A 14,567-nucleotide genomic window follows, 5' to 3' on the forward strand; every position below is an offset into this window, starting at 1 on the left:
AAGCGTTTTGAGCACATTTAGTGGACATTGCTCTATTAAATGCTCTAGTATTTGAGGGTTTTGCTGGGTTTTTTTAATGTTTCATTTTCCAGCACCTCTCACTTGATGCAAACACAGAAACACATTGTATGTATTAAAGGTTCAAGTAACAATACATCCTTAAGGCCTTATTTGAATTATTCTACATATAAATGGAGCCCACTGGAATGTCTCTTTGTTCTTATCCTCTCATTGTGATCATCTGTGTACCGTGATGCTGACGAGGGTTCACACCCAAAACGTTTAGTGTAGAGAAGAATATAAGCATTAATTTGCCTTAACTATAGGGTGGTGTAACGGTAGCATGTCAGTTCTGAGGTTCAATCGCTACTTGAGGCAGGATGATTTTTTTCTGTTTTATTTTTCTTTCTACTTTGTCTGGCACTGTTTCTTACATAACCCGATTCCATTGAATTTTCTCATTACCATAAAGTCTCATCCAGACACAAGCAAAGGATCCAGATATGAAGGATACTCTCAAGTGCTTTGAATATAGATGATTTACTAGAAAAACAATACAATTGACTTTACTTCCTCTCTGATAAGGATCACTGCCAGGACCTGTGAGAAAATCAATCCAGAACAAAGACATAAAGCAACATGGAAAGTGAAAACAGATTATGTGGGAGATAGAAGACACAACAAGAGCGACCCTCCGCTTACAATGGGGGGGCCAGAAAACCCCACACCACAACAGTGGATAATAAATTTATTGATAAAGATTGTTACCAGATATTTTGGAGTGTAGCAGGTGTGCCTTTCAAATTGTTTAAAGTAACCAAAAAGTTATTCCCATGTTCATCATACATAATGATTTTCATGGTAGACTAGTAACAAACATACGTGTTCTCAAATTGAGGAGGGGACATATGCCAAACGAAATAACCTAAAAAGAAATAATAACAAAACAAAATAAACATAAAAATACACTAAATGAAATTAAATAAATAAAATAAGCGTGAATTAGACCATTTCCCCCTCAGCGAAGGTACCCATCCAGAGCCATGGCAAATATCTATATTGTCCCATTCCAGGATGAAAGCATGGAGGGAATCTTCACATCTACAGTTTATGTTTTTAAGGGTTTTACGACGCTTATGCCACATTAAGGTCATTCCAACGCCAATAAAAAGTAAGAAATTAGGAGAGTCAAAAAATTATAGGTTTACAATTGAAAGCATACACGAAAATGTAAGCAAAAGGGGAATGGTTTATATAGGGATCAGATGTAGATTCCAAGAGCATACTATCATTGTGCATAGTTTTAGATCACCTGCAAGTCTTATCCAGACACAATCACAGAAATTCCACTGAGAGGAAATCACTCAAATACTTACATAAAACATTCAAAGAACAAATATAATACAAAGCAGAGAGACGATTTACAACGAAAAAAATATCAGCTTATTCTATCACTTCGCCATTCGTTCTAATTTTAATGCGGCGCGCCAAGATTTGCTAATAGTAATAGCTGGCTACGACGGTAAATGAAATTTTGTGGTACAGCAGACCCCCCCCCCCCCCCCCCCCCTCCCATGTAACATGCCTTGTATAATGTTATCTCCCTCAACATGTGAATAAAGTAAGTAATAGTAATAATAAAGTTCCCTTTATTTTCGCAGAAAAAGCTAGAAACGTAGGTATATACTTTTAAAATGACTTATCCATGGAAAAACATATTAACTATCTAATATTGCATTTCGAACTTAGAAAGATTTCACAAATATCAAAGTTTTTAAATAGTGCTGCCCTAAAAACTCTAGTTGCATAATTTATATTTTCTTGGATATTACTGTAATTCGCCCTTTCATAACATTCCTTCACAAATTACAGCGCATCCAAAATCATCCAGCTATGATCATTCTAAGAAAAAGGGCAAGAGATCATATTACACTCATGTTATTGTCACTCCACTCCTGTTGAATTAAAACTCAAATACAAAATTGCTGTTCTTTGCTGAATCAACAAAACTGCTCCTTCATATTCATGCAACCTTATTTCATTGTACTCTCCTTCCAGAACTTTAAGATCTAGTGATCATCTCTGATTAACTGTTGCCAAAAAAGGCTCCAAAAAGTTTTCTGATAGGTCTTTTTCTCATGCTGCCCCTTCTATTTGGAACTCTCGTCCAATTTCCTTAAGAAAATGTAATACAGAAGCCACTTTTAAGACAAATATTAATACTTATTTTATTAGGAAATATTTGATAAATTAAAACCAGTCACCCTTTATGAATTATTTTTCATGATATGAACTTCTTAAGCATGTTTTGTGTATGATCTGTTATTGTAGCTTTGATGTTTGTTTTGAAAAGACGCCCAGAACTGTTTGAATTTGAATATATGGAATAGGCACGGAATAAATAATTTACATTATTATCTTGAAGCGGAGATTTGTCTTTAGGGTATAATCCAAGGGAAAACTGATATCAACCACAGCTCAGCGCTGCAAATTGAGTCAGGGAGAGGTGGCTTGCTGAAGGCAACAAAACGTGATGGATATTCAAACTGGGTATCTTTTGGGTGCGCAGCAAAGTCCATACTGCCCCCCTCCCCCTCCCTATCTAGTCGTTATAAATAAATATGTTTTCCTATATTAAATTAAAGCTTACTTTCAATTTCACATTGTTATTTCTTCGAGCTTCGAGCAGCAACATTTACATTATCTAGTCGTTATGGAAAGGCACAGTTTCCTTGAACTTTTTTGCATGCCCCAAGCAGTTCGAAGAGACAGTGCTGGAGTGTACTTAGTTTGAGATCACCTAAAAGTCTCATCCAAACATAAGCACAGGATCCCTTTAAGATCAACACACTCAAATGTTTACATGTGTTCAAATTTATTTTAAAATTATATCACCTCCAAAAACTAACACTATACATTTGACTGTTTTCCTCTCAGCCAGGGACTCTGGACAAATTAATTTGTCTTTAAAAAGACTAGAATAATCCAGGCATCAACAGAAGTGCAGAGCTGTAAAGAAAGATAGTGCTAGGTGACTTGCTTAAGACTACGCAGTGCAGTAGGGAATCTAGCTTGAGAAATTAGTGAGCAGGAACCAGCGTAAGATGAAGATCTGAAAAAGTGTGTATGAAACAGTACCAGACAAAGCAAGAAAGAAATATACAAGAAAGAAAACATCCGCAAAATATCAATGATCAGTCTGGCTCGAGGCACTTGATCAGACCGGAATCTAGCTTATACCATTTGTGCAACTGTGTGGTCTAGTCTTGTAAAATGCTTTGAGCATATTAAATGTATATTGCTATAAAAATGATCTAGTTTTTGTGAAAAAAGCAAAGACATTGACCTGTACAACGCTGCCCCCCCCCCCCCCCCCCCCCCCCCCCCCCCGGATAAATAAGTGTAAGAAAAACTAGGTGGCAAATATTTTTTAAATTCCTTTATTTTGATAGTTAAGACAACAACAACAAATCTCTTAACCTCAATTTACCAAACTTCTTAACAATCTCTACAACTAATATTCAAAAAAGTTGTGGTTGTATCTTAATGAAATTTGATACGCAATTAGTTTAATATTTACTATTACATTTAAAAAAAACTGCACCACTCTACAGTTTTAATGATGTGATTTATTGAATTTGTGTATTTTTTGGTCTTCTGCAAAAATTCTGGGAAAATGATTTGTATGGAATAAAATGGGTGTTATACTTCTATAAACTGTTTTTGAGTGTTAGATAGTGTTCAATATTTTCGTATTGCCAGTACAATCAAAATAGAGAGATTAAAACAGGAATTTTACATGTGTTCGAGATTTCCATGATTTCAAGATTTACATGCTGCACTGTATATATGGGATTAGTCTACATGACCGACAACCGGTCCGTACATATACGGGATACATCCCAAAAGTGTTAAGCAAGGTTGCCCTTATCCATTATCATGGATACACACTTAGATGAAGAAACAAAAATTTGAGACCAACAGGATATGTTGACTTTATGCAGATTGCACTGTAAAAAGAGGGCTTGGTAAATATGAATCAAAACCACTTGCAAGGCTTGCGATAACGAAAAATAAAATCTGTATAAATGTGTACATTCAATAAAATTAAGATCTAATACATAATGTTTTGAATGCCTTCCGAGGTGAAAAATAACTTAGGAAAAAATCTTTAACACTTTTTAAAATCAGCGGTGTTTTCTGGGTTTTTTATCCCCTTTACTTAAATAAGAAGACGACGATGAGGAATCTGGTCTAGAGTGAAGTCTTGATGCACTTGATGATTGTGAAACTCCAGACCTCCTCTCCCCTGAATTTGATCTCACTGTAATGTTGCTATAACGAGAGTGATCGGCAGATCCTGATTTGACGGCACTGTGGTTGTGATGTGAGGCAGAGGAAGGGGAAATGGAATGGGTGGACACAGCACTTGTACGTTGTCCTAAATTGCTAGCATTTCTGCTGGACTCAGACTGACTGATGTCAAGATGAAGGTCACTTGCAGAGTTGAAACTGCTGTGTTTGAGCATCGAATGCAAAATGTCTGCAATCGTCTTTGGGGAACATTTCATCTCAAGTAAGTCAAGGACAATCCTGAAAAAATGAACGAGACAATAATTGTGACAACAGCTAAGAAAAATTTAGTGAAAAAAAAAACGAAAAAAGGAATTCATCTCAATAACAGTATAGTAGCAACACACTTTTACTCGTCTGCAATGTCTGGAAATTTATCAAGGTGTTAAATAACTCTCCTCATTTTATAATTCTGGGAAGATTTACTTTACTAGCTTACTGTCCATGTAGGGCAGCAACGAAGGACCTCCATCTTCCTCTGTCCATGGCCATCATCTTCAGAGAGTCTGAATAGCCTAGTCTCCCTTAGCAAAAAAAGATGTGTTTTTTTGTTTTTGTTTTTTTTTCTAATTTCAATTTATTGTAATTTTTATTATTGACAATTCCATAAAATTAGTGCAAATAAAAATGATAATAGTATATATACTATCATCAACAGGAAGTCTAAACATGCTATCATTTGTGAGAAAGACAAAATCATTAATCAATTGAAAGTCCATTACAAATTAAAAAGAAACGAGTTAAAAACCCTTCAAAAGGAACAAAAGTCGGTAAAAGTAACTGGTATAAACAAGAAGCTTTTCTAACAACTTTATACAATGTCCAAATAAAATCAGGAATTTGAGACAACAATCCTTCTAAATTCTGAGGTTATTTATTCAGACTCGAGTCCGAATTGCCACTTCAATAAACTCACTTGTTCGCATGTCAAGATCCAAATTTAACAGGTTTTTTGACAGACTTGTAGTGAATAAGGGAGCAGGCACTAGTACAAGATAAAAATCTGATAAAGTGTGAATGGAACAGTGTCAGACAAATCAGAAAAAAAATGTCAGCTTGCCTCGACTGGGGGTTGAACCTCAAATCTCCTGAATACAAGAAAAAAATCATCCCAAAAAAATCTGCGTGCCTCGAACCTCAGATCAATCCCCAGCCTAGGCAGACTAAATTTTTGGGATGTTTTTGTTTTCTTTTTCTTGTATCTTTCCTGCTTCTTTATCTGGCCCTGTTTAGCACTCACATTTCTAGATTTTTATTCTGCACCAGTGCCTGCTCCCTGGTTTACAACAAGACTACAAACCCGCAGTAGGACACTACATTTAGACCATCAAGATATTATACTTACTTAAATACATCTGGGTCCATAGTTACTCCAGCCAGTTGTGCCAATTCGTACAACTCTGATTCGTGCTCATGGCTTTGAGCTTTACTTACAAGCTGTGCATAAAGGGTGTGTGAATGGGAGACTCCCTCTGAGGTCATTGTTTTTATCTGAAAATAAAAATAAAAATAAGTACAAAATTTCATAAAATACTAACGAAAGAGTGAAAATAGAAAGGCTTCGTATGGGAACAAAACAGACAACGGACGTTTCGGGTACAAACCCTTCGTCAGCACAACAATACACAAATAAACGTGGAAAACAAATAAAATATAATGAAAAATAACTGGTATCGTTTGTACTCAATGGTGGTTGCAGTATGAATGAGATGTTACCGTGGCGTGGGTAGAGGATAGGGTGCCGCAGGGGGGTGATCTAATTGATAAGAAAAGGTCAGCGTCAGGGAACAGAACCTTCCAGAAAATAATGGAAGATAAAAGACATAGTAGTAGTAGTAGTAGTAGTAGTAGTAGTAGTAGTAGTAGTAGTAGTAGTAGTAGTAGTAGTAGTAGTAGTAGTAGTAGTAGTAGTAGTAGTAGTAGTAGTAGTAGTAGTAGTAGATAGCTGTAGTGAAACAGTAGGGGGCGGTGGAGGGGGCGAGGTGAAAAAGTCACGGCCGAGGTGGGGGGGGGGGGGGGTTGTTGGATGAGCGAAGGTCGAATCTTCAAGAAGGAAATATGAACGGTTGGATGGTGATGTGGTAGTAAAGTGGAATATACAGATAAATAGATAGATAGATAGATAGATAGATAGATAGATAGATAGATAGATAGATAGATAGATAGATAGATAGATAGATAGATAGATAGATGGATAGACAGATAGATGGATAGACAGATAGATAGATAGATAGATAGATAGATAGATAGATAGATAGATAGATAGATAGATAGAAAAGAGGGGAGAGAGAAAAACAAAAACAAAAAAAAACACAAACAAACAAACAAAACAACAACAACAAAAAAACGGGGGGGTGAGGCGGACCGGTAGAGAGGGGGGATTGAGAGAGAGAGAGAGAGAGAGAGAGAGAGAGAGAGAGAGAGAAAGAGAGAGAGAGAGAAAGAGAGAAAAAAGGGGGGGGTGTTGAGAGAGGGCGAGTAAACAGCCGGGTGATAGCTGGGTCTATATGTATATTAATGGATAAATAAGTGGATGAGTGGACACAATGAGAGATAGCTTGGAAGGTTGGTGACTATGAATTGGGAGATAGATAGATAGATAGATAGGTAGGTAGAGTTGTAGTTGTAGTAGTATGAACAGTAGTAGTAGTAGTAGTAGTAGTAGTAGTAGTAGTAGTAGTAGTAGTAGTAGTAGTAGTAGTAGTGTGTAGTAGTGAGTGTAGTAGTAGTAGAGTAGTAGTAGTAGTAGTATAGTAGTAGTAGTAGTAGTAGTAGTAGTAGTAGTAGTAGTAGTAGTAGTAGTAGTAGTAGTAGTAGTAGTAGTAGTAGTAGTAGTAGTAGTAGTAGTAGTAGTAGTAGTAGTAGTAGTAGTAGTAGTAGTAGTAGTAGTAGGTAGTATGTAGTAGTAGTAGTAGTAGTAGTAGTAGTAGTAGTAGTAGTAGTAGTAGTAGTAGTAGTAGTAGTAGTAGTAGTAGTAGTGGTGGTAGAAGTAGTAGTAGTAGTAGTAGTAGTAGTAGTAGTAGTAGTAGTAGTAGTAGTAGTAGTAGTAGTAGTAGTAGCAGCAGCAGCAACAGCAGTAGTAGTAGTAGTAGTAGTAGTAGTAGTAGTAGTAGTAGTAGTAGTAGTAGTAGTAGTAGTAGTAGTAGTAGTAGTAGTCTTCGTCGTCGTCGTAGTAGAAGTAGTAGTAGAGTAGAAGTAGAAGTAGTAGTAGTAGTAGTAGTATTTTTCATTATATTTTATTTGTTTTCCACGTTTATTTGTGTATTGTTGTGCTGACGAAGGGTTTGTACCCGAAACGTCCATTGTCTGTTTTGTTCCCATACGAAGCCTTTCCATTTTCACTCTTTTGTTAGTATTTTACTATCACCGGCTTCAGGCAGCCTTCACTGTTTTCCACAAAATTTCATATCACCTACCATAGGAAAAGTGCAAAAAATGGTTCATTGTGATCTCATCCCCCCCACCCCTCGCCCCTACCCACCCAGCAGTTGTAGGGCCAGTTAAATCCGATGGAAAGAGCTTTACGCAATGGACTAGCATCCTACCCAAAGGCAAAGGTAGCAAGCAATTGTTATTGTCCATTTCACACTATAGAAAGTGGGATAAACTCCGGTTCCATGGGCCTAATGGCTCTGAATGACTACTTGATCTGTTGATCTTATAAATTTATTTAGCGCTCTATTAGGGAGGCCTTCAAGAAGCTCCTCTTGCTAAGGGAAATAACCCAAATATTCCCTCAACTAACCCTAAGAAAAAAGGAACTGTGTTTTCAGTCCACCGGAAATAAAAATGTTTAAAAAGGACCAATTATCGTCTATACTTGTTACCTTAATCGATCATGACGACATTGATACTGAGCCTATTGTAGGGTAGTCATCATCAGAAGTGGACAGGCATAACATTTATGGCAATTTGACGGCTTAATTAGATTGTGACGGGTTGTGTGTGTTAATTTGTGGGATCGAGTCCAACCGATAGCTCAATGGTCTGGATTCGAACTAGTATGCGCGCTAGGGCTCTCGTTACCAGCTGCACCACTCAACCTATATCACAAACGGCTCAGGTTTAATCTAGGGGTGATTAAGAATTGCCTTAGGGTCCCTTATAACTTAATTGTATTAATAACAAGTGAGTCAAGACAATAGTAACGCCCAATGCAATAATAACAATTCTATACATAAAGTTTAATTAGATTGTTACAGGAAAAGATAGAAAGAATAAGTATTTATTTAATATCAGGAAGAATAGCTCTAATTGAGTGGATCTAATCTAGTATATATATATTTGTTACTTTGATATAATCATATGTGTCTGTGGAAAATACATTTGAAAATGGTATAAGCCCGTTTGGCTTATCTTTATCCCGTCGGCTTGCTTGACTGAGGCAAATGTATCAGCTAGTTCCAGGGTTGGCGCCTGCTTTGCAGAATTTTCTGGACATCACAACAGTGTGTTGTAGTTAGGCTGACATCAGGGTTTTACCGCTGTTCAAGGACTGGGATGCAGGGATTCGGCACAACTGGGTGCTCCAACGACACGGAAAAGGACCAGGAAAATGGCCAGGACTCAGGATCAGGACAAGGACCTCCAGCCGAGATAGACAAACTTTTACAAGTTTGAAATTGGAGAGATAGCTCTTTTCTCGTGGGCTTCTTAGCGTGTGTGTGATAAGATTCCTAGATGAATTTGGTTTTATGAAATGGAAAAGAGCGTCTGAATTATGGGAATAGCCAATCCGAAGAATCTTCCTGTTTTAGATAGCCAATGATATCCAGATGCTTTGGTAAGAAAGAATAACGGAGAATTGCCGGAGAGACAAGAACAGTAATTGCAATTAAGCGACTCTTGAACGAGACAAGGACCTCAGGGCATATGCACGATGGCGACTTGTTTGGAAAAGGTAATTAGCAGGTGGCATGAATACAATGGGCAGACAATTTGAACAGGTAAATAAGCCTTAAGCTGAAAGTGAATGTTCCGTTATACCATGGAAATGTTTCCCACCTAACGACCAGAATTTCCGTTAGAAAGATTTGGAGCTTTATTGGAGAAAGGCTGTCCATGTTTTGATTATCTTACTTGAGGTGTTAATCTGCCTTGGCAAATATATATGTCTCGTCCACTAGGTTTGAAGTGGTTTTGAACCGAGACGCTGACGAATGATAAAGAAACACGCAGTGAAAGAAAATCGCTCGTCACATTCTCCCCCTCTTGAAAAATCTCCTTGTGAGATTAAAATTAAGTCTAGTTTAAAATCATCTGAGAAACGTGGACAATAAGATAGTACTGGAAGTACGGTTATGCTGTTGTGGCGTCATCGGATACCGGATGGCGACTTAAGAAGTCGGCTCCATGGTTATCAGTGCCTTTGATGAATTCCACATGGAACGAAAATTGCTGTAGTATTAGCGACCAACGCATGAGTTTAGCGTTTAATTGTTGAGCTGTGGCCAGAAATAGAAGTGGCTGATTGTCGCATTGAACAGTGAAGTGACGTCCATAAAGGTATATTTGGTATTTTTGTATGGCCCATACCAGGGCAAGACATTCCTGCTCCACTGTTGAGTATCTTTGTTCCGCAGGCGATAATTTTCTACTTGCGTAAGCAACAGGGTGTAGGACTGTAGGGTCATCGAGGTCAGGTTGAAGTAACGATGCGTCTATTTCAATTTTTCCTGCTTCTGTCCTCAGAATGAAAGGTTGTTTGGTGTCAGGGGTCTGATTCATGGAGCGGGACTATGGTAGTCTCAGACTATAGCAAAGTCTGAGACTTTGTAGTCTAAGACTTTGGGAAGTCTGAGACTACGGACAGTAAGCTATTCATGGAGTCAGACTTCGTCCCTGACTATCAAGTCTCTGACTACGCTTGCGAAGTCTCAGACTACAGAGGTCAATCTATTTTTAACTGGGGATTCCTCGGAAACGTACCACAACACGTCATAGAAATGTGCTACTTTTCCAGCTGCGCATGCGTCATACGAAGTGGCACAGAAATCATATCTACTTCTTCTTCGTGTTTGTTTTGATCGTTTTTTTGTTTGTTTGTTTGTTGTTGTTTTTTCCCCACAAATAAAAATAGTGTGAGACAAGTTTAGGGGTGTAAAAATTGTTTGAGAATGTGTGTGTGTAATGTTTTTAGTAAATATAAATAACGATGGCACTTAAATGATTCTTATCCACGGTGTAGCATTGTTCTAAGTAGAGAGCGGTGGGCGCTGCCTGAAGCATGGGGTCCCGAAAATACTAACGAAAGAGTGATGATGGAGAGGAATCGGTGGAAACAAAACAGACAATGGGCGTTTCGGGTACAAACCAGCGACATCTATATTATTATGTAGTCCTAGGTACAAACCCTTCGTCGGCACAACAATAAAAAAATAAACGTTGAAAATAAATAAGATGAAATGCAGTATAAATTGCACATCGTCTGTACTCAACGATGGTTGGAGTGTGAACGAATCGTTAGCGCGGTGTGATAGAAATGATAAGGCCAGTGAGAGACGTGACATTTCTAGAAAATAATGGACGATAAAAGACATAAAAGAAATGTATAGTAGTAGTAGTAGTAGTAGTAGTAGTAGTATGTAGTAGTAGTAGTAGTAGTAGTAGTAGTAGTAGTAGTAGTAGTAGTAATGGTAGTAGTTGTAATAATAGTATTAGTAGTAGTAGTAGTAGTAGTAGTAGTAGTAGTAGTACTAGAAGTAGTAGTAGTAGTAGTAGTAGTAGTAGTAGTAGTAGTAGTAGTAGTAGTGGTAGTAGTAGTAGTAGTAGTAGTAGTAGTAGTAGTAGTAGTAGTTGTTGTTGTTGTTGTTGTTGTTGTTGTTGTAGAACTTGTAGTAGTAGTAGCAGCAGCAGTAGTAGTAGTAGTAGTAGTAGTAGTAGTAGAAGTAGTCGTAGTGGTAGTAGTAGTTGTAGTAGTAGTAGGAGTAATGATAATAGTGAAAGTATCAGCAGCAGCAGCAGCAGTAGTAGTAGTAGTAGTAGTAGTAGTAGTAGTAGTAGTAGTAGTAGTAGTAGTAGTAGTAGTAGTGGTAGTAATAGTAGGAGGAGGAGGAGGAGGAAGTTACTATGAAACTGTGTGTTGGGGGGGGGGGGGGGAGGAGTCCCTGCAGAGTGTTTTGAATGGGCAAGATGAGGAGTGTATGTGCGATTGCCGAATCTTCGAGAAAAGTAAAGAAAATAAAATAAACAAAACCAATAAATAAATAAATAAATAAATAAATAAATCAAAAACTGTCGAGTACTCTTGTTCTAATCGCAGTACAATTACTCCCACCAGCGTATAGCCCATATTATGATTTTGAAATTTAGTCCCAGACTACGATATTTACGCCTGCTAAATCGCGGGTGTAAATTCCACCCGTTTAGTCCCTCGTTTAGTCTAAGACTTCGCGTAGTCCGGCTTCATGAATATCTTACAACGCCTTTTAGTCTGAGACAACGGATTTAGTCTAGGACTATCGTCGTAGTCCCGCTCCATGAATCAGACCCCAGGTAAGCGCAGCACGGGTAGTGACGTCAGGGTCCTTTTTATAGCGCAGAAAGCGTTCTCGCAGTGTGAAGCGTTCCTGGTTTGTCCAACATTTTTAAATTCAGGAGTTATTGTTCCTCCCTGATTTCGTTGCTTGGCAACATTATGATTCCTTATCTTGGCATCATTTTGATTTCTTATCTTGGTATCATCTTGATTCCATCGTTTGAGATCATTTTTATTCCGTCTCTTTGTGCGTGAATAATGTCTCATGATGTTTGCGCCCGTGTATTGAACGGGAGAGTTTACAGTCCTAATCGAACCTAAGGTTACTGGAGCTGTGTTTGTTTGATCTGGTTTCCATTGGCATTTTTGACATGACTTTATATGGCTCTTGATGTCATCCGAAATACCAGGCCAGAAATAGTGGGCTGAGATGCGCTCCGTTGTGGCAGCGATTCCCACATGTCCTTTGAAAGGTATGTTGTGTCCCATGTCTAGAATCTGTCGGCGATGCGTAGAGGGGACGACGAGCTGATGGCGTTTTTTGCCAGAGACTCTGTATAACAACTCTTGTTGTATTATGAAATCTCCCTTTTTATTCTTGTCACTAACTTCCGTCACTTTGGCGAAGTAGCGTGAGAGAGTCGTGTCCTCGGTCTGTGCCTTCCTCATTTCCTTTGGTCCAGGATTTTGTGATAACGGCGGCATATTCCGTTGATCCTGTGCTCTTGTCCTCGCGTGACAGGCGTGAAATGGGTGTTTGGGCGTTCCGAGAAATACGTATTTGCATCCAAGGATGAGAGGGTAAGTAGGTGAATCTAGTACTCCTGCAGGTATAGTTCCTACTACGTATGGAGAGGTTATTTCGATATTAGCAATCGGAAGTGGCAGAGATGGGCTGTCTGTAGTGGCGGCATTGAATCTCGATAATCTCGCCTGTGAATTGGTCCGGCCGAACCAAGTCTCGTGCTACGACCGCGTGATAGTCTAATCCCGTGTCGTAGAGAACGGTCACATTCTGTCCATTTACCTTGACTGTGTCAATGACTGGAGGGTGATTCGAAGATTCTTCTGTTTTATGAAGTGGGTGGTTCCCAACTGTGCGACCTACATTTACACTGACAGGTTTTCCCTTTTGATGGCCGTTACGTTTGTTGTCGCGACGGCATTCCTCTGTCAAATGTCCCTTCATATTACAGTTCTTGCAGTATACGTGTTGTTTGTGTTGTGTTGTGTTACTTCTTTCGTATTGATTATTGTTATTCTTCTTTTCATATGGTGGTGGAGATGTAGCTCTATCTTCATGTGAGGTGGATGGGTTTTGAATCCGGTGTTGTCTCCTTTCTGTGAGGTGATTTTCTTGCGCTGTTGCAAACCGGTCAGCACATGTTACTATATCGTCCAGTTTATGAGCGCCTTGCTCATCGACAAAACGACGGACATCCAGGGGCATTGCATCTCTCAGCTGTTCCACCATGATAAGCTGGTTTAATCCCTCATAGGTGTCTGGGTTGCCAGATAGTTTCAACCATTGTTGGAGGCTGAGTTGCAGATGATCTGCCAACTGGTGGTATGTTTCATGCCTGTCCTTCTTTAATGTTCGGAATCGTCTACGATAGGATTCTGAGCTGACATCAAAATGTCTCAGTAGGGATGACTTTAGCTCCTGAAAGTTATTTTTGTTGTCCTGTGTCAGGCGAGAGTAAACATCATAGGCTTTGCCCTTGAGATGCTGAGACGCTTTGAGTGCCCATTTGTCCTCCTGAAGATCATACGAGATCGCTAACTCCTGGAATCGCGTTAACCATTGATCAATCCCTTCAATGTGTGGGTTGAAAGTTTCTACCGGGAACGACATGACTTTATCAATGCTTCCATTGCCCTGACTGGATGGAATGGGGCTATGGGTAGAGAGTCGGTTTTCTGCCATGTCTCTTGTTAACGACATTTCAATTTCTTTCTGGCGGGTGCGTTGAAGTTCCAGTTCGAGATCTTTATTTTTCAATAATTGCTCATGTTTCCGCTTTTCCTCTTCCTCTAATCTAGCACGCTTCTCTTCCTCTTCTAATCTAGTAATCTCCCTTTCTGCGTTTTCAGTGACATAGGCAGATAACTGTTCACCAGAAAGGCCCAATTCTTTTCCTAACTGGATAAACTCGCGTCTGATTGTAACACCAGTAGCCATGGCTGATTAATTACAGATTGAACAACTGCAGAAGGTGAATTAGGATGATGCTATAGATGGAATTGAACCAGAAAGAGTAGGGCAGAAAGCAAACAAATGGAACCTTGCCAGTAAGGGTTAAATATGAATGAAGAATTCTGAAGCACAGATAATGAATGATAGTGAAGTAAGTGACAACACACTGTTGAAAAGTGCTAGGGTTCGCTAAGCCAAATTTCAAAATATGACACACACAGTGACACAATACTTAGAAAGAGTGGTTATTGCCTGGGGCTTAATTTGGCGTGCTCGTGTCAATAGAGAGATAATACTATTTACCGTTACACGTGTAAACAACAACTTGCAAGATGGCCTAACTTGAAGTTAGAGTGACTGTAATTTTTAATTAAGATTTGTTTAACTTAATTTTTGAAGGGGGGGGGGGGGTATTCTCGGAAAGGGGGGGGGGTATTCTCGGAAGGGGGGGGGGGTATTCTCGGAAGGGGGGGGGGGGGTATTCTCGGCTGAAGGTCCAGAATTTATGGCAACAATGGCATAAAAAAAGTGGCAATGAAA

The 14,567-nt window shown here is 38.9% G+C and overlaps 1 protein-coding gene across 5 annotated transcripts in view; it reads right to left on the minus strand.

Moving 5' to 3' along the window:
• Positions 1–3,422: 3,422 nt before the first annotated feature.
• LOC144967580 (uncharacterized) overlaps positions 3,423–14,567 on the minus strand; it is a 37,008-nt gene continuing 25,863 nt past the window's right edge. For all 5 annotated transcript variants that reach the window (XM_078905029.1, XM_078905030.1, XM_078905032.1 and 2 more), the window contains exons 2-3: positions 5,699–5,844; positions 3,423–4,593 (exon numbers count right to left, since the gene is read on the minus strand). In XM_078905029.1, coding sequence (XP_078761155.1) covers positions 4,188–4,593; positions 5,699–5,844 — 552 coding nt within the window. In that variant the 3' untranslated portion in view covers positions 3,423–4,187. The remainder of the gene's footprint in view (positions 4,594–5,698; positions 5,845–14,567) is intronic.

Source organism: Berghia stephanieae, chromosome 3 (genome assembly GCF_034508935.2).
Source record: "Berghia stephanieae isolate SIO BIC M18660-M18661 chromosome 3, UCSD_Bste_1.3, whole genome shotgun sequence".
Lineage (NCBI taxonomy): Eukaryota > Metazoa > Mollusca > Gastropoda > Nudibranchia > Aeolidiidae > Berghia > Berghia stephanieae.